Below are 19187 nucleotides of genomic sequence, written 5' to 3' on the forward strand. Positions count from 1 at the left end.
ACAATGACCTTCATTTAATACACATACAACAGAAGAGACGGTGGCCACTTCATATTCAAAAGAGAAACAGGAGGGAGCACTTCTTTACAGTTCAAAGGAAAGAACCAAATTCTTATTCCAAACAAATGGAAAACATCAGTTCCTGTTTCTGATGGAATATGGCACTTTTTGTTAACTTGTCTCTGAAAGATGGAAAACTGCTGTTCATTTGCATTCTTCAAGTTTCCGTAATGTCCCCCTACCATGAATAACCAAATAGAGGGGGCAAGATTAGCGTGTCAGTAGCGCTGTGACAACCAACACTGGTCTAGCTTTCGTGTGAATCTAACTGCAGGTTAGTGCAACGACTTTATATACATTTGGACTGAATACCACGTCAGAAGGAAATCTGCTTCTGTTTATCTTTCAAAAACTGTTTTGTTAAATATTTTTAGTAATTGCAACATCTGGTGAAATGCTCAGAATACACATGACAGATCCAGTGAGTAATGTTTGCTGATCTGTCCAATTTCTTATCTTACATCACTCTTCTGCCTTAGAAAAGCATGAACTGCAAACCAGTAAAGCATATAAACACGTCCTAATGTGTCTTGTACTTCAAAACAATCTTGAAATATCTGACAGCTTGTTGCAATGAGGGAATATGACCAGGAAAAAAAAATAACCATTTGTCTGATTACAGAACAGTTTCAGTTCAATCTGCAAGGGAACATATGACGACGCACACCCACCTTCTAGTTTCTGAAACCGGGTCAAGAACTCCTTCAGCTTCTCTACTATCTCATCAAACTCCCTTCCAGGAGATGACACAAGAATTTCCACACACTTTTGAAGCATCGTTACCAAATCAGACTTATTCAACATCCTAAAAGACACAATTACGGACACAGAATGACAAAAACATCTTTCGATGTTCTTAACTGAAAAAAAAAAAAAGGTAAAAAATAACTAGAAAAAAAAATCCTTTTCAAGGAGAAAACCTCCATAAAGACAAGTTTTTTCACCTTTTGACATTAAGAGATACCAAACAAATGCAAACAAACAGACAAAATTGTTTTGGACAGACATACTTACCAGTTTTCTACAGGACTGACAAGGAAACCTTTTTTCTGATATTCCACACAAAATAAAGCTCAGTGGATACAGAGCTGTAAGTTTAGAGAATTTGTAGCTTTTGAAACTATGAACCCCATTACAAAAAATATAGTAAGGTTTAAAACTGATTCCAAAGAAGACGGTATATTATGAAATCAGAATGTCTGAGTTTCAGCTGGGACAGAGCAATATACATTCACCCATGCAAGAAGTACATTACTCTCTGTGATTCAAAACGAGTTCTCAACCTGAACTGGAATTACTGCTTTCTGTATTTAATTGGTACCACCCAACCACTCCTAGAATCACAGCATCGTTTAAGTTGAAAAGGACCTCTCTCAGTCACCCTAAGTGTTTACTTAGTTTTATTTATGTATTAGGGCATTTTGTAAACGTCACCAAGCACTTCCCAGTTTCACAATCTTCATTCAAAAGATAACCAAGCAAGTCCTTGCTAATAGCCACAAATGAGCTCCAGAATTAAGTCACCAGATCCAGCCAGTACCTCTACACATGCATGGCAAGAGATTCCAATTGCCAAACAGTTTTGAACAATCACATATTTGTAATAGCTAATATTTCTAAGAGCCCTACTCAGCTTATCCGTGTGGTTTTGCTTTCTCTTTATAAAGTACAAAACAAAGACACCAACAGTTAAAGGATTCCATAAGACAGAAAAGATGTGGATACATAAAAAAAGATGATAACAAACAAATGAAATAGCGGCCATCAGTGTGTCAGGCAGTGGTTCCCCATGTCAGCCAGCTAAACATCATCTAAAAGGGATTTAAAGAGGCATTTGGAAGAGGCTGGGGTAGCTTTACTGATGTCTGGAAGGGCAAGTGCAATTCAAGTTCCAGTTTCTGATTAGCAGTTGATGTTTACCTGATTTGCAGTTATGGATTTTTTGCGAGGCAACAGTTGCTTTTACATACCTTCATTTTGTAAAGAATAACAGCAGGAGCTAACAAAAGGAAGGCGACCTTGACCACACAAAAGGTAGAAAACATTTACTATTTTGTAGAGAACAACAGATGAACAAGATGGCCTTGTTCCAGGCATGAGAAAACACTGCAGTAGTTAAATACATAAAATGACAAGAGGATGATGAGATGTATAGATACATAAATGGAAAATACATTCTTTTCCATTCATTTATATTAGGGTTTTTTTTTGTTTTTTTTTTTTTTTCAATATGCAAGTTCTAGAAGTATCCCAGGCATAAGAACCTAGGGAAGAATTTATTTACAAAGATGATAAGACTAGGAGGTCCAAACAACAGGCAAAAGCATTGTTACTGTACACTGGGAAACAGTAAAAAATATTTTCCAGCCTTCTGAACCCAAGACTACTGCAAGGTATTCCAGGTATCAGAAAATCTCACATCATCCACATGCATCCAATAAATATCTCTTATTACTCAGACGTGAGTTATGGAAGAGAAGAAAGGAAGCCAGGATGAAACCCACAGAAACACTTCCAGAATGCTGAAAGGAGAACTGCCTGAAGAACCGATAAGGCAAGTGGACAACACAATGATATAGAACGGCTGGACTGTGATAAGCAGCATGTGACCAATGACATCAGCAATCAGCAGCCAAAACCACAGTACTGTATTCAGACAGATAGAAGACTGTCCTTAAAATGTTTTGCCATGTAAATCTTGATCAGATGCCCAAGCCAGTCAGCTCTCCATCATCAGTGAAGAGAGACATGCTCCTACACCTCTTGATTCTCTCTGTTCTGACTGGACTACATTCACTCCCTCTCTTCTCTAATTTTAACTTCTTTAATACAATGAAAAAAGATGACTCCAGAAAACACTGAAAAATAACAGAAGGATGAGCACAAGGAATATCAATAGGCGATACAGCCCCTAGGAAAGCAGAGATATTAAAGAACAGTCAATAAATTCCATAGTAAAGCAAAGGACGAAAAGCAAAGAGGACTCAGTGGAAGGGCAAAGATCACATTTTGCCACTTCCTTCTGCAACACACCAGCAAGATCCCCATACAGAAAAATCAGACTGTAAATATTTGTTAAAAGGGAGAAGGGAGTTGAAGAAAAAGCTGAAAAAAATATATATATATAACCCCAGTCAGACTTTCAAATATTGTAAGGAACTCACATTGAAGAAGTTAGAAAAAAAATGATGGAATTTCTGGATTTAAAGCAAAAACCAAATCAAACTAAAAAAAACCAAAAAAACAAAAAAAACCCCACACCTTATCTATGAAATCAATAACCCTGATTGCTGATATTTCTATTCTACGCTGATCAGTGTTATCTCTACCAGAAATTCCATGTAGTGGTTGCCAGGATTGGAGAAAAAAACGAGAGAGATGAACAAAAAAGAATGAAGATGAAATAAGCCAGAATCTGATGGCAGCATCAACAAGGAAGCAAATGAATTCAGAGAGGAGGAAAGCAAATTAAACATACGAGGAGAAAAAAGGAGAGGTAAAAATGGCCAAGAGTCACTATATATTACAGAACAAACAGAACAGAAAATCATAGTGACACATTTGTGACAAAGGGCAGATAAGTGATTGAGTGCTGTCAAGATTCAGTAGAGTCAGAACTAAGAAATGACTGCAGACATGACAACTCATGCAAGCAATCCTTCCAATGGGATGAGGGTAAAAATATAGCAAAGTGGAGCTGTGGGAGAATGCAGTGTGGTAAAGATACAGTATGGGGATAATGTCTCTTACGTACATGAGCCCAGATAGTGATCCTCCACCCACCATAGACATGGTTTTTCTATTCAACTTATTGTCAAAATGTCAAACCTCACAACCTCACAGACTCTTGACATGGAAGTTATGGTAACAGTGTTGCATTAACTCCTTGAGCAACATAAATAATGCACTGTTAGAACGAATGCAGTTATCAAAAAACAGTTACTTGCCACGAGAGAAAGTTTAAAAGTCTGTGTTGCAACATGGCAACTTAAAGGTTTCCCATAATCAAAACTGTCTTAGATGACTTTTCAATTTTAAACACTGATAGACAATACAGTATAGCTCTCCTAAAGTTCAATAATGATCAGCATAATCCCTGTATAAACTCAAAGACAAGTTTATGTGGAAAAAAAAAAAAAAAGAAAAAGGAAAAATAATTAAAAAAAAAAAGGCAGCAAAATAAGAAATAAAGGCCACAGGTACCATTTGGAACAGATTCTGATTTTGTCAGAATGGATCACAGCTTAGGCCAACTAAAACTAACAACTTGATTGACCAGCTGTTAATAAAAAGGTCTTGAAAAATACAGCGTAATGATGTTGAAAGAATTCTGAAAGAATCCCTAACAATTATACAGCTCATGTTCTCATTTACATAAATACATCTCAGCGTCTTCAGCATACTTACACTGGGCATAAGAAATATTAGGCTGAGTTTCGTAGGAAACAGCAGGAATAGAAAATGAAGAAAGCAGTCAATTGTACTTGCAAACAATCCAACAAGCTGCAGATCTTCAACGCAGGTTGTGTGCTCAGCTTTAAGTTCCACAGTAACAGACGAGTGATATTCTACATGTGTACAGTGGTATTAAACAGAATAAAAAAAGGGATTAAAAAAAAAGGATTAAAAAGTCACCTTGCTAACTGAAGAGATGACTCATATTCCTCTGTCTCCCACACTCGGTTTTCCAAACATGCACAGTGCAGTTCCCTGATCTGTTATGCATAAAGTAAGGAAAGAATAAAATGTTTTTACAAGCTAAGCAATGAAGAACTCTTACAACAAGCTTTTTAAAGTAACACGTAATTCCTTTAGAGCTTCTTTCCCAAATACACAGAATGACTGTGACATAAATCAAGAGCATTCAGTATCTTGTACAACTAACTTCCCTGCATTGCTGGAGTCTGTGTTGCTCTGTACCAGGTTTAAAACAGCCAGCTGAAGGTAACTGCACAGATCAGCGAGGGACTAACTAAACAACTCTTAAATCTTAAATACTGGGAACACTTCAATTCTGTAGTTAGGGACATTTTATTTTGCACAGAAAATTGTTAAAACTCAGCTACTCAGATTCTCAAAATGAGACCGTTTGAGTCTTCTAGGTATTAGAAGAGTATACACTGTTTGCACTTCATACAGAGAATTGGAAGTGTGGGAAAAATCAACTCGCCAATTCACTTGCTGATCTGTACATTTGCCTCCTTCTACAAACACATTCCTGCTGACTGACGAGCTATCATCCCTGCCAGCAGAGAAACCACATGCTGTTCCTCTCTTCCCATGGCAAGAAAGCATCTGTCTCCCTGTCTCCATTGGAGAAGTAGGGGACAAAACAGCAGAGCAGTAAATAAAAAGCATAAATACTAATTCAGATGTCGCACTGGGAAATGACGAAAGATGTTTCATTGAAACAGAGTAAGAGTACTTCACCTGCTTGCCCAAAGGATACTTTGGAAGAGAAGATGTGAAAACATGAAGACATCTCAGAATGGGAAAATAATTTTCATGGTAGACATTCAAGTCCTCTAGCAGCTGCCGCACTGCTTCCTGTAGGGACAGGATAACAGACAATCAGAAGTCGTTATGACATTAGTTTGTTTAAAACCTTCACAAAGTTCTTAAAACGACTCCAAGGTTTTGATGCTCTGGTGTGCTGTGATTTAAATCCCCCATTTTCACTTAAGACCACTAAGTAAAAATGATTCATTCAATAGCACACTGTGTATTTTAAACCTTTTTCTTCCATCTCACTGGAGAGCTGTTATTGATTAGCAGAAGTATCATTTTCAGCAATATTTAGCTGCTGGGATATCTCCTGAAACCAAGACAATACATGTAATAGGTACTGAGAAATTACACAGCTACATTTATTCAAGTCTTTATTAATTGCTTTATTTTTTTTATCACAAGCACTTAAAAATTTCCCTCTTGCATTATGGGTGGCTCCTGCTTTTATTAATGAGATGTACATACAAGGATCAGATCGCAGAAAAGGCTGTGGTTAGACTTGGCTGTTAGGCTGTGGTTGGACTTGATGATCTTCAAGGTCTTTTCCAACCTGGGTAATTCTATGATTCTATGATACTATGAAAAGTATCTAGAGTTGCTGCTTCTATGTGCTTTTAGTTCAGCTTATTTATTTATTGATTCAGATTTTCAGAAACAGGAAAAAAGCAAGAAAATAAAAACGATGTATCAGGAAAAAGAAATAAGGGACTGCTGCCATTGAATCAACCAGTTTGCACCTCATCATCGCTGGCTTCCCATGGAAGAATCTGTAATGCTTCTGGAAAATCCCACTAGAAACTTCTGCTGGCTGTATTTAAGCATTTTAGGCTCACTACAATTAAGTATATACGAATGAGAAGATCTTCTGCCCCCTGATTGTAGTCAAGGATCATAAGAGAATATCAGAATTTTCTACATTTTCACTGCCCTTTCACTCAGCTCTGAGCAAACCACTCCAAGAAGCAGAAATAATAAATAAATGAAAGAAAACAAACCATCCAAATTCTCTAAAGTCAAGTTAAAAATAAAGGGTATTGAAGATTTAAAATAAATCAAAACAAAATCCTTCTCTGCAGGCAATAAAAGGAAAACTAACACGTGGAAGATGCAAGTATCAAACTGCAGGCTGGAATCAACAACAAGCTGGTGTTGCAGAGAGTTCCATGAAATTAAGAAAAGGTTTGAGATGATAAAAATCATTAAGACACTTCTCTTTTGTGGACTTACCAATTAAAATGTAAATGTCACTAGCTTAATAATTACTTAAATGACTTCCAAGACCCTAAGATGGGCGCTTCTAGGTTTGTATCTGAATGCTAAGAATAATCATTAAAAAAGAGTTATCAACACCACAAAAAAAAAACCCAAACTGATAGAAGACAGCAAGTTCTGTTTAATGTTGCTAAATCTATTTTACTCCACAAAACTGAGAGCATTCTTCCATCTGTATTTCCCCTATCAGGTCTCTCAGATCAAGACTGATGCAGTTATGTAAGTGGAAATGCAGTATGTATTTTGCCAAATAACAGAGTGGGGAGGCATATTCTGTTTCTCTCCTTTCTCTTTTAGTAGAGATTGAAAACATGATTAGAAGATGATGCAACATCATTTCAACAAAAACAGATCATCCCACTTACATAATTTCAAATGAAATTTGCCAGAAAAACTTTCAGACAAAGCAATAATCAATTAGGATGTAAAACTGAAGAGAAAATGCACTTAAATCCTGATTATTCTAAACAGGTGGGACTCCTCCCGCAGTTTAAAATAAAAGAGAGGGAAAAAAAAGGACCAACACAGACAACAAACAGCAGCTGAGAAAGAACACTGCAAATGTAGTTGGTAAGTTTGAACAGCAAGTTTACCTGCTCCTAAAAGTGAACAGTAAATTTTTAAGTACCATCGCCATCACATCCTTAAAAGTACTTCCCAAGTTAGGAATGGTACTGTAGGTCAGGAAGGTATACAGAAGAAATAGCAGCTCATTAATGCTAATGTGGGTTTTTTTCCCCCCCCGAGTAAATAATGCTGCCAGCTTGGCAATGCAACCATAGTCCTACTGCTATCACAGAGATCAGAACTAATGCCTTATGGTTTATCGGAAGCATCACATGCACACAGACACAAGAGTTCTGGCTGTTTCTTTCCCAGACTTCCAGGGTAGGGATGAGCTTATGAAATAAGGAGTGTATTGTACTTATTAAACATACTGATGAATATTCAACTTTGAAAGCAGCAGCCCATTAAGTGGTGTTTAAACAAAGAAGCAGTCACTGCCGCTCATTCCCACTCCTTCCTTCCTTCCTGCTGTTTTAGCAGACACATTTATGCACCTGCAGAGAAAACAGGTTGGGGAAATTATTCTGCAGAAACAAGCCAGCAGAAAAACTCCACGGCTTTTTGGTTTTGGTCAGGTTATTTAAGTTGGATTGTTTCTTTGATCACATTTATACTGCAGCCATGCAAGCTGCTGTGCTGGCACATCTGCTGAGGTGTGAATAAACAGCAAGGGAGCAGCAGTTGCTGAAGCTATTTTAGATGCTGAAAACCATAGATCAGAAAATCACACATAAATCATCTCTAGCCTTGACTACTAGAATTGCATTGCACTCGCAAATTTGCCTGCTCTCTTTCAAACATTAACAACAACAGTCTTCTTTCTTGGAGAAGAGTCTCAGGAGAGACCTCATCACACTCTACAACTTCCTGAAGGGAGGTTGTGATGTGGAGGAGTTTGGCCTCTTCTACCAGGCAACAAACAGGACCCGAGGAAACAGCCGCAAGTTGTACCAGAGGTTTAGATTAGACATAAGGAAAGACTTTTTCTCTCAGAGAGTGGTCAGACACTGGAATGGCTGCCCAGGGAGGTGGTGGAGTCACCGTCCCTGGCAGTGTTCAAGAGGTGTCTGGATGAGGAGCTACGAGATCTGGTTTAGTGGCTTGTGGTAACAATGGTAATGGGAGGACGGTTGGACTAGATGATCTTGTAGGTCCTTTCCAACCTTGTGATTCTATGAATGTTCTTCATATTTGAGAAGTCCTTACAGACCAGGAAGACCTGCTAGGATACATGAGTAGCTTTGTCTTTGGTTGTACCATTTGCCCAATAGGTTGCTACACTTCAGGTGAAGCTGAGAGAAACACTTTATCCTGAACGATGCATGTACTGGGAGAGATTCAGCTAATGATAATTACTGACAGATCTTTTAGAGGACGATGAACTCTTAAAATGCTCACAATAGCATCTTGCCCTCAATCACCTGACAACCTTCTAGATAAACACGCAGCATAAATTAAGATTTTCAACCTGCACAACATCTGGTGTGAACGTGCGCCTTAGGACTTGGTCTGCCCTACTGCATGCAATCAGAGACCGCTTGGAGGGTACGGAGGATTAAAAGCTTAAGAAATAACCTTCAAGATTAGTTACTCATTCTTTAAACACTTCACTGACTTTCCAAGAAACTCAGTCTGAGTAAGCACTATAAGACAAAACCATAAATAAGCCTCATAACCTTCTCTCTAGGCAGTTTTATTTCTACACGTAGCTAAAAGCTGATGCAAGAAAAGCTGTGCAGCCTTGTACTGGGAAAACCCAGAGATTTGCAACTTTGACCTATGGATCCTAATTCTCCACCACTGGACAGGAAGCAGAGTACGTAGTGTATGAAAGAAGTCATAGAAATCATACAGCTTAGTCATGTAATTTATTATCTTCCACATAATTTAATATATTTGTAAAATAATTTGTGCTATCCAAAGACAGTCTTAAAATTTTACCTTTAAGGAACTGTCTGCTGTCAGCAGTGCAATCTGTTTCTCTGAGACTTGACTTTCCACAAACCTGATGGCAAGGAAAAACAGGAACACAAAAATTACAATGTAGATTGAGCTTAGAAACTTATAAGGTTAAAAAAAATCAAAAGCATTTATGCTGCTGCGAGGATTTACTTGAGAAGATTCAAAAAGGGGCAGTCAGACCCAGCAAGTTGAAAGGCCACAAGAAAACCTTAGAGATTATGTTCCGCGTCAGCTTAACAAGCTGAATGGTGATTTATGGCTGCTTGTTTTAATAGCTTGTGTCTGTATTAAGGACAAGAGGGAAAAACAGTATGAACCACAGAAGCTATACTCCCTATACCAGAAAACTTAGGGTTTCTGAAATTACTGAGCACCATCTTCCTTTAGATAGATTTCTTTCTTTACACAAACATATGCACCAATAGCCCATAGTTTTCACACTTCACAGATTCCTTTCATCATTCTCAAAGCTGACTAAACATAAGACTGTCCAAAAATTTATTTCACCTCCTACCTTCTAAAAGAGGGCAGTCTTCGAACGTTTTCACACTGATTATGTGATAAAGAATTTACTCTCCTCTTTGCTTCTTCCAGCTGGCAACACAGTATACTAAGAGGATTGGAATGGAAGTGCTCCACAATACAGAGCTGAAAAAGAAAGCAAGAGCCAGTGATGATAACAAAATTCACCCTTCCTGCTATGTCTACCCTTCAAGGCTTTCTTATCACTACAGTACATACACTGCAATGGCACTAATGGCATTCCTTTAAAAAAAATGCACTACCATTCGTAAACATTCCACAAGTCACATCACTCCACTACACTGATTACAGAGCTTTAAATGCAGTCATAACTACCTTTCTTTGCTCTATCTGCTATTCAAATTCAGTAGCTCATTGTTTCCCCACTTACATAACCATATTCATTTATGCAAATTACTGCATTCTTTAGGTTACATATACAGCTCCAATGTTCATAAATGTGTATATATTAAGATATGTAAATCAACTACAGTATACAAGTAAACTTACCATGTCCTCATTTCAATTTCTGTTTCATGTACACAAAAATACACTGCTAAGTTCTTACTGTGCACAAATACAAATTCCCTGTCACTGATTTTAGCTGCATTAAATATTCCTAGTACCAGGGCCTTGCAAAATAACAGCACGTGTCAATCAGATCTAGTCTTCAAAACAGACAGAAAACCTCACTAAAAATATTTAAAGCAAAAACCATCAAAGGGAAGAGACACTTCCTGTCAGAAACGTTATGGTTACTCCTAGACATAACTGGGACCACGATGATCCCTTGTGATCATCACTTAGGAAATCTGATCTGAAATTGCTTCCTTGATACTTCCTTGAGTACTTTGATGCACAAGGACACAGACATACCCTGAGGACCAGGGTTTGTATTTCCAAATCAGGCCAATGGGGAATCTTTAAATCCTGGCAACTCTTTCATATAAGAGAAGTTGAATCTTAAACATCAAAGAACCCTGGACACTCTAAATGCATATGACTTGAAAATATCAAGTTTTACTGGCAAGTTCCTCTGCGGCACCAAGCAAATAGAAACAAAATCCAGCGAAGCTCACAAGGAATAAAAGCTACATTGAGAATCGGATGCAGAAATACATCTAGATACAAAGACAAGCAATAAATAAACAAATAAATAAACCCCAAAAACAAGAGCCTGTGTAATTTTAAACTATTATTATTATTTTAATAGACTTCACCAAGTCTTCCACATTGTCTCCTGAGAGGGTAAATGTAACTCCTGAATTGCTGCACAGCTGATTACAAGCATCACCTACTTTGTGGCAATAAACAAGTGACCCTCCAGCTCCTGTTTCTCTGAAAACTTAAGTGTGAATGTAGAAATTGCTCCAGAAGGACTTCTAAGCATGGAGTGGGGAAGAGACGCTGCTGTAGCTGACTCACACCGTGACAAATCCAGCCCAAGACGATCAAAGCAGCAACTTGATACCCAGACGAAGGGTAGTGCCAAGGGTGTTTGAAGCTACAACTAAGCAAAAGAGAGGTATTTCTGCCCACTATGGCAGGTCACATTAAGTGCATCTTTTAAATACAACTTTTTGTGCAGAATGGGCTGTCCTTTAAATGCTTGCTTACACCCACTCCTGGAAGCTTTTCTTTAAAACTTTGGCAGAGAAACACCCACCTGTTCACAGAACCAAGCTGTTTTCAAAGGGCATTTTTTCATCCACATCAATGACAGCAAGAATAGGAACCAGAAATGTCTTTCAGTGTCTGGTAATCATGAATGAATCACACTTCATTTTCACCACCCATAATGTGAGTTCCTGTTCCCACTGCCTACCTGAAATCCTTTGATAAAATTCTGGACAGAAAAATCATGGTAGAGGAATATGTTGATGAGAACCTGCAGAACTTTCTCACTCAGTTTAAGTGGAAACTGGGTTGTTAAAAGTACCTAAAGGGGACAAGAAGGAAAACACAGGCATAAAAATTCCTTCCTGAATTCAACTCAGCAGAATTTATATTCACAATTCAACATGACTCTCAGCACGCATTAGTGTTTGAGTAAATGAGATGCTGAATATGCTGCCAACTTCTAAAAACATATCTGGAAGGACAAACACTCATGTAAAGACTGTGTTTCAGTTTATTATTTCACCACATTTTTCTAAGTTCCTTTTAGTAATTAACGTGCAATCTTTCAGTTAGTTTTAGCTTACCATTATTTCTGTATTACTTTTTAAATTACAAATAATGGAAAGCAGATCACTGTAATAGTGGGGGTACCACTACTTTCAGCACGTAAAGCAACAAGTTTAGAACTCCTGCACAGAGGAGTACATGCAAAATTACATAAGCAAAGTGCTTATTTGAACTGACCACTTGGATAACTACTAAGTTTTTTACAGACCGCAGAATTCAGGAGGAACTGATATATTCTGTTCTTAGGGCTATCCTTTTCTCAGCAAAGGGAAGCTCAGATCAAAGCACTACTCTTCTTGAAAGAGGTGGGAAGGTCAAAGTAATAGCCCAAGCAAGTACGCACAGATGTCCGTTTAAATCAAAGATGAAAGCAGGTGTGTCTCAATGCAGGGAGGAAGCTCTGAGAACTAAGAAGCTACCCTGCAGTTATGGATAGAAATATCCAAAATTCACATCACTCAGGAATAGATTCAATTTCTAAAGCTTCAGGCAAACTTGTATTTAAAGGCTGTATGTGTACACTGTGCTTGAATACATACACGCATCCTATTCAGAAAGGGAATTACCTTGTCAATTATAGTAGACAGGTGGTCCTTACAGGAAAGGGACTGGAAAAGCTCAATGCACAGCAGAGAGGAAACAGAGTGAGGAAGTAAGCTGTGGATAATCATTGGAGATGTAGCGATTCCAAAAATCAGTACGAGAGGAAATTCACCAATATGCTGACTATAGGAAGGAGGGGAGAAAGAACAGCAACAACTTAACAGTCACGTTGCAGAAACTCGTGAAATAAACACATTACGTTCCTATCGCAGCATTGACCCCATATGACTTAGTTGTAATAAAGAAATAAACCAAACAAACAGAAGTGTTGATGTGTGCTGAAGGTGGCGGAGTCACTATCCCTGGCAGTGTTCAAGTGGCGTCTGGACAGGGAGCTGGGAGATATGGTTTAGTGGTTTTCTGTAGGTATGGTAAAGGGAGTAGGTTGGACTAGATGATCTTATAGGTCCTTTCCAACCTTGTGATTCTATGATTCTATGCAGTACAAGGAGAAAAAAAAAAAAAAAACAAAACGCAAAAGGAAGCTACTTAAAACTCTAAAACAGAAAACAAAATTAAATGATATTTTAGTATTCTAATTTCAGGAAGCAGCATAAAAAGCATCTTTCCAGTTACAGTGCTGTACCAACCCATCCAGAGAACTGAATGTTAGCACTTATATTTTATTCTTTCCAAAGAATTAAAGAAAAATGAGAAGAGATATTGCACAGCTAACAGCCTCAAGAGCATTTAAATGGAGTTTCAAGGGAACCCAAACGTTGCTACCTTAAATCACCTCCAGGTAAAATATGACAATTTATTCATTTTTTGATCGTCTTTTACCACAGCTGCTTATTGACCTCAGTGTTTCAGCTGACACCCCTACAATTACCTCCTTGTATAAACTTAAACACAAGAACAAAACTCTGCATGTTACTGCTCACTGTTTAATCTTGTGATCAACTAATCAGAAGAATCCCTTCTTAACCCACTTCATCTTAGACACATTTAAGACAAAGGAGGAGAATAAATCTGAGTTCTACAATTAACCCAAAGAACTTTTAAAAAGTATTATGTGACTCTTCCCAGCTTTCACTGCACTCCTCTTCTCTTCTGCTTTAATCAAGCCAACTCCTAATCATGAAAACAGCCGAATCCTCTGAAATTTTTTGAAACAAGGTCTATTTTTCAAAGTGTATGTGCAGCTAGTAGGCTGTGACAGACATAAAGTTCACTTTGTCTGCACTCCAAATGCTCATAATGAGGTATTTATCCTCGCCACAAAAAGCAAAATAGAGCATGACACTTAAGAAACAATTAAAACCTCATTTCCCCCTGCCTTACAGTCAATTATTCCGAGATAATTGTGATTTCTGATTTTACTTCTTGAAACATCCCTCCAGAGAACCCATCTGCCAGATTTGAAGTAGAAAGCAATTTTACTGTGGGCCTCACAGCAAGTGAAATTGCCTAGCCTTATTTAGAGGGGACATCAGATGTGCATGCTGTATCTGCATTAACTCTACAACTGTGGCTCTGACCCTGCTGTAACTGCACTTTCAGCCAGGATGCTCTTTTTGGAGAACTGTGGGGCTGATTATTGCAATGCTGGAGATGATTTTAAGGAAGACAGCACTAAGGAAGGACAGAAGCACAGAAGCATCTGAAGTAGTCTGTCACTCACTGCTCAGTCACTGCTCAATCACTGCTGCTAATAAGCAGCATCAATGTCTGCTCCAGCTCCCCTCTGGTAACATTCCTTCATTTTTATACTTCTTATCAGCTGCAAATAGAAAACCAGTAATGGAGTGGAAGAACAAAACTCCAAGTGACATTACCTGCTGATAACTACAAAGTCCTGAAGTACTTTTGTGGTGAAACTTTCCATGTCTTTGAAGATAACAACAACTGGAGGAGACTGGCAGTGTCTGGAAGATGTTCTTTTTTTGCCCGGAGTATCAGAATCTGTTCTCTTTAAAGTCATTGGTTGTACATTAATAAACAGAAGGCAATCGAATAAAAAAAGACTGAATCCCACGTCTACAGTAATATAATGTACCAAAGTGACTCAACTGACTTTTTTGCTACAACTGTACTTATCAGAAGCGTCAAGAACTCCAAGTTTTCTTCCTACTGTTTGGCATAGCAGGAAAGGCAAAGAATATACAAACTGAAGGGAAACAAAGGAACTAGAGCTGTTTAGTCTGGGGAAGAAAAGGCTGAGGGGAGACCTTGCTCTCTTCTAGTATCTGAAAGGTGCTTACAGCAAGAGTAGGGTTGGTCTCACTGGTGACAGGATGAGGGGAAATGGCCTCAAGTTGCACCAGGGCAACTTTAGGTTGGATATCAGGAAACACTTCTTTACAGAAAAGGTTGTTAAGCACTGGAATAGGCTCCCCAGGGGGGTGGTTGGGGCACCGTGCCTGGATGTGTTTAAAAACCATTTGGATGTGGTGCTCAGGGACATGATTTAGCGGAGGGTTGTGAGTTAGGGCAGTATGGTTAGGTTGTGGTTGGACTCTGATCTTTAAGGTCTTTTCAAACCTGAGCAATTCTATGATTCTATATGCCATCAAAGACAAAGACAACTCTGTGAGACAGTAATGCTCTGCTGAGACTGTGGAACACTTGAGCTGGGGACATGGAAACTGCCCATTCTCTACATATTCATACAGTAACTAAAAGTATACACTCATTAAACTTTTACTTAACATGCTGCTCATAAAAATCACTTCTAGCTTTCATTCGAGACAGAAAAAAAAAAAGCCTGAATAAAACATAAATAGCTTTATCAAATACAATGATAAAAAAACATTTAGAAAGTTATTTTGTCACTGCTTTTCATTGTAGTATGGGCTGCAGATGACACAGTGCCACACCAGGCAGTGTGGTGTCTTTCCCCTAGAGGGATGTTCTCTCCTGAAGTTTTATTTTAATAAACATCCCAGCACTCCTGGGAGTAAAGCACCTACCTAGAATTAAGTTGATATTGCATTTTCAGCTTGTGGTCCCCAAGTAAATATATTATAAAGTAGCAGTATACCTATTTTTTTCCAGAATCCTGACATTCATTCCTTATCACATATGAACTCCATATCTGTTACACATTACAGATTTATACTTGAATCTCCTCAGTCTCAGCTGCTTCTTCACATTAGATGAAAAATTTAACTTCTGCATTTTTTCACTAGTGCATATAAATTTAAGTTATTCAGTTTCCTTCTCTTAAAGAACACATAAGTCAGATGTTTTTGTAAACTAGTGATACAAAAAAATCTTACCTTTGTCGCATTCTCATACCAGTCGATAAGGGAAGTCATCGAACAACGTACTCTGTTACGGGGAACGTGTTCATAGTCCTCCTCTTCCGATGAGTCCACGTCTATACAGCAGTTCATCAGCTGTCCCAACAGCTTCTGCATCAGATTCTTTATGCCTTCACAACACATTTTTAGAAATACGATAAAGACATTTGTTTAGTGGCCTTCATCCTTAGCATTTCCCCAGCTCATACTCTAACAAACTCTCCAACTTTTTTTCCACTTTTCTACCTAGATGGTAATAATTCACACTAAGATGTGGCCCCACACCTTTCCTAAACTCCACATTTGCTGTCAGAATGACCTAAAAATAAACTGGAAGGCCACCAATAGATCTGAGGGTGCTGCCATGTGTTCTTTTAATCATTTCATTTAAATAATATTTATGGGACAGATTTTTTTCTACCCATTTCTTTGCTGCAATAATGTGAGTCTAAGCATTTAAAAGTGGAATGCATCCATACATCAACCACTCAAACAAGAGGAAAGCCAACCTACAATATTATCATGCAGTACATTAACTAGCATGTTCCCAACATTCGTGTTACAACTAAACGGCATTTCAATCTTCACTGTCTGAAAAAGAACTACAGACACACCTTAAAACACAGTAGGAATTCCTGCTGTATTATCCCGGGACTGAACAAATCTTTTGAAGGTATTCAAGATCTCTCCCATCTCAATTTTCTTACACTTGGGGACAAAAACTGGAAATACTAGTTAATAGACAGATTATTCAAACGAAGAAGCAAAGCTATTGCAGTATTACCTGGGCAATCTTTGGCTTCCAGCAATGCTATGTAAGGAGTAACTTGATTCTGAAGGACTTCTGAGAGACTTCGAAAGGTGAAGTCGTGATCTGTAACATTCACACCTAAAAGAAAGATTATTTAAGTGCATATTTCCTTGTGACCATGGTGACTGAATGATAAACTGAGCTGCAGACAAAGACCAGGAGATAACACAGATATCCAAGGAAGGAATGAAAAGTATCGCTTCATCTATGAGGACAGATAAAAAAACAGCATAAGACTGAACATACATATTAATACCAATCAGCTGAAAGGAACAGAGAATCACTGTAAAGACACCTAATGGAGAATTTTTCCTTACTTTTTATGAAAGATTTCTCAAGGGTACAAACCTGCAGGGAATAGGATTGGTTTTCTAATTTCCCTGCCACTCATAACCTCAAAGACATCCACAGGCAACTAATCCCACAGATAAAAAGATGAAATTCACTTTCTCTAGGAGAACGGCAGTGCAGACCCCTGAGACCTGAATTTGCATGGGACTTCTGCAAGCAGGGAAATTACTGTGAGTTTTTATGAACTACAGTCTGAATTAATTATGACCTACTCAACATTTACTGCCTTTGTTATAACATCCTTAGTCAAAAATAAAAGGAAAGTGGGAAGGGGAAACAGTGTGGGGAAAGGGGAATCTTCAGAGGGCAAATCATAGCTTCTTTTCCATGGAAATATTCAGAGCAGGAACTTCCCACTTTCTGCTGCATCCAAAAGCAAACTAACCTTCCACTCTTTGTTACTGTTGACATGACACATCTGCAGCACAGGTTTGTGAACCAGTGAAAACATAATCAGGTTGCCCTGAACTAGGTTCAAGTTTTCAGTTATGACTATTTGAAAGGGGAAGAAGAAAAAAGAACTTCAGAACGTCACTAACTTTATTAGTAAGGCCTTCAGCTATTTTTCTCACCCTCCGCTCCATTTCCAAGATAAAGATGCCACTTTCCTACACATAAAGATGCTCTGCAAGAGTCAACTCATTAACATATATCAGAAATACAGAAGCTGTATAATTCTGTGCCACAGGGATTAGTCATAGAAACCACTAAGGAAATTAGTGCCAGATATGGGGATAGAATCAAAGCATCTCCGCTGCATCATGAAAAGAAAACCCAAATCACTACTGGTTGCCTAAGATGAACCTCTAAGAAAGGAGCAAATTCATTGCACTGAGTTACTAAGCACACAGACAAAATGGAAACAGGTCAATTCTTGCTTCCTTTTCCCAGTACAAACTCTTTTTGTTAACATTTTTCCAGCTGACTTGGCCTTCACTGCTGTAAGTAAGTAATATACCTCTCTTTGATCTCTGAATCAATTTCAAGCCTCTGTAAGTGCGCAGATAGACACAGCAGAACATATCTTTAAGAAGTTACCTAAGACAAGTGCCGCAGTAGGGATTTCTCTGGACTTCACCCGACACATCCATTCTGTTTTCTTCTCTTGGAACGCAGAATGAGACCGCCTCAAAAAACTCACTAAGTTATCAAATAACTGTTCATTCAATTCTTCCTCTATTTGCTGTGAGGAGACAAAAAGAATTTTATCTGTACAAATGTGGAAACACCAGAGTATCCTCATTTTCCTACCCTTTTCCTGTACCAGTTTGCTCCTGAAGACTCCAGTGTTATATCTAGCCCAGGGAGGTTGTGGATGCCCCGTCCTTGGTGGTGTTCAAGACCAGGTTGGACGGGGCCCTGGGCAACCTGATCTAGTAAATGTGTATGTTTGGTGGCCCTGCCAGGCAGGGGGGTTGGAACTACATGATCCTTGAGGTCCCTTCCAACCCGGGTCATTCTGTGATTCTGTGAAAACCCTTGACAACACTTTGCCAAACAAAGAAGACTTAACAGGTCTTCCAAAAGGGGCTACAGCATGTTGTCTTCCCTGTAATCCCACTGTGCAACTGACAAGGCAGTTTCTTTCTGCTAGTGCTGGGGTCTACCCTGTCACGCCAAAACAACGGCCACTAAACACCTCTAAAAGCCTCTGTGTGTGCTCTGTAATCAGCCCTGTGATGCTGAAAAGAGTGTTGACTAGTCAAAGCAAGGTGGATTGCAGGGAGAAAACTAGAGGAATTTATGAGTTTAGCCTAAGGGTTTAAACTATAAGCTTCATCCAGCTGGCTACTACTGTACATCCCAAAACAAACTTTGGGAAAAGAAAAAACACAAAAACCCTCAATGTTCAGAATGTTCAGTGCCTAAGAGTAGGCAGAGGAATATGGAATACTTGCCCAGAATCCTTGACATCAAACAGAGGAGGAAATCCCTGCTGTACGGAAGCAATTATTAGTACTATAATACAAGCCAGCTGGCTATTCAGACACAACAGCATGCCATCTAACACACAATTAGGAGGCCATAGTTCAGTATGAAATTAACTCCCATCGCCACCAGACAAACCCACTGACATGGTCCATACTATATTGACAGAC

At 38.6% G+C, this 19187-nt stretch overlaps 1 protein-coding gene and 1 long non-coding RNA gene across 5 annotated transcripts in view; one reads left to right on the plus strand and one right to left on the minus strand.

Moving 5' to 3' along the window:
• The window catches only part of ORC3 (origin recognition complex subunit 3), a 30217-nt gene that overhangs the window by 6534 nt on the left and 4496 nt on the right, over positions 1–19187 (minus strand). The window contains exons 4-15 of one of the 4 annotated variants that reach the window (XR_014944866.1): positions 18127–18271; positions 16711–16815; positions 15903–16057; positions 14460–14593; positions 12645–12804; positions 11717–11830; positions 11558–11574; positions 9884–10017; positions 9349–9412; positions 5491–5607; positions 4696–4775; positions 732–865 (exon numbers count right to left, since the gene is read on the minus strand). Coding sequence is in view for 2 of the 4 variants with exons in the window: in XM_015858896.3 (XP_015714382.2) it covers positions 732–865; positions 4696–4775; positions 5491–5607; positions 9349–9412; positions 9884–10017; positions 11717–11830; positions 12645–12804; positions 14460–14593; positions 15903–16057; positions 16711–16815; positions 18127–18271 (1342 nt within the window). In the remaining 2 variants the exon portion in view is untranslated. Of the gene's footprint in view, positions 1–731; positions 866–4467; positions 4629–4695; positions 4776–5490; positions 5608–9348; positions 9413–9883; positions 10018–11557; positions 11575–11716; positions 11831–12644; positions 12805–14459; positions 14594–15902; positions 16058–16710; positions 16816–18126; positions 18272–19187 lie in introns of all 4 variants that reach the window. The other 3 variants (XR_014944865.1, XM_015858896.3, XM_085543699.1) reach the window with 3 other exon arrangements.
• On the plus strand, positions 13292–14675 carry LOC146761471 (uncharacterized). Its single transcript, XR_014944871.1, has 2 exons — positions 13292–13423; positions 14185–14675. It is a non-coding gene; the product is annotated as an uncharacterized LOC146761471 (long non-coding RNA).

This window comes from Coturnix japonica, chromosome 3 (genome assembly GCF_054131305.1).
Source record: "Coturnix japonica strain WE chromosome 3, WE-NBRP24, whole genome shotgun sequence".
In the NCBI taxonomy this organism is placed as follows: Eukaryota; Metazoa; Chordata; class Aves; order Galliformes; family Phasianidae; genus Coturnix; species Coturnix japonica.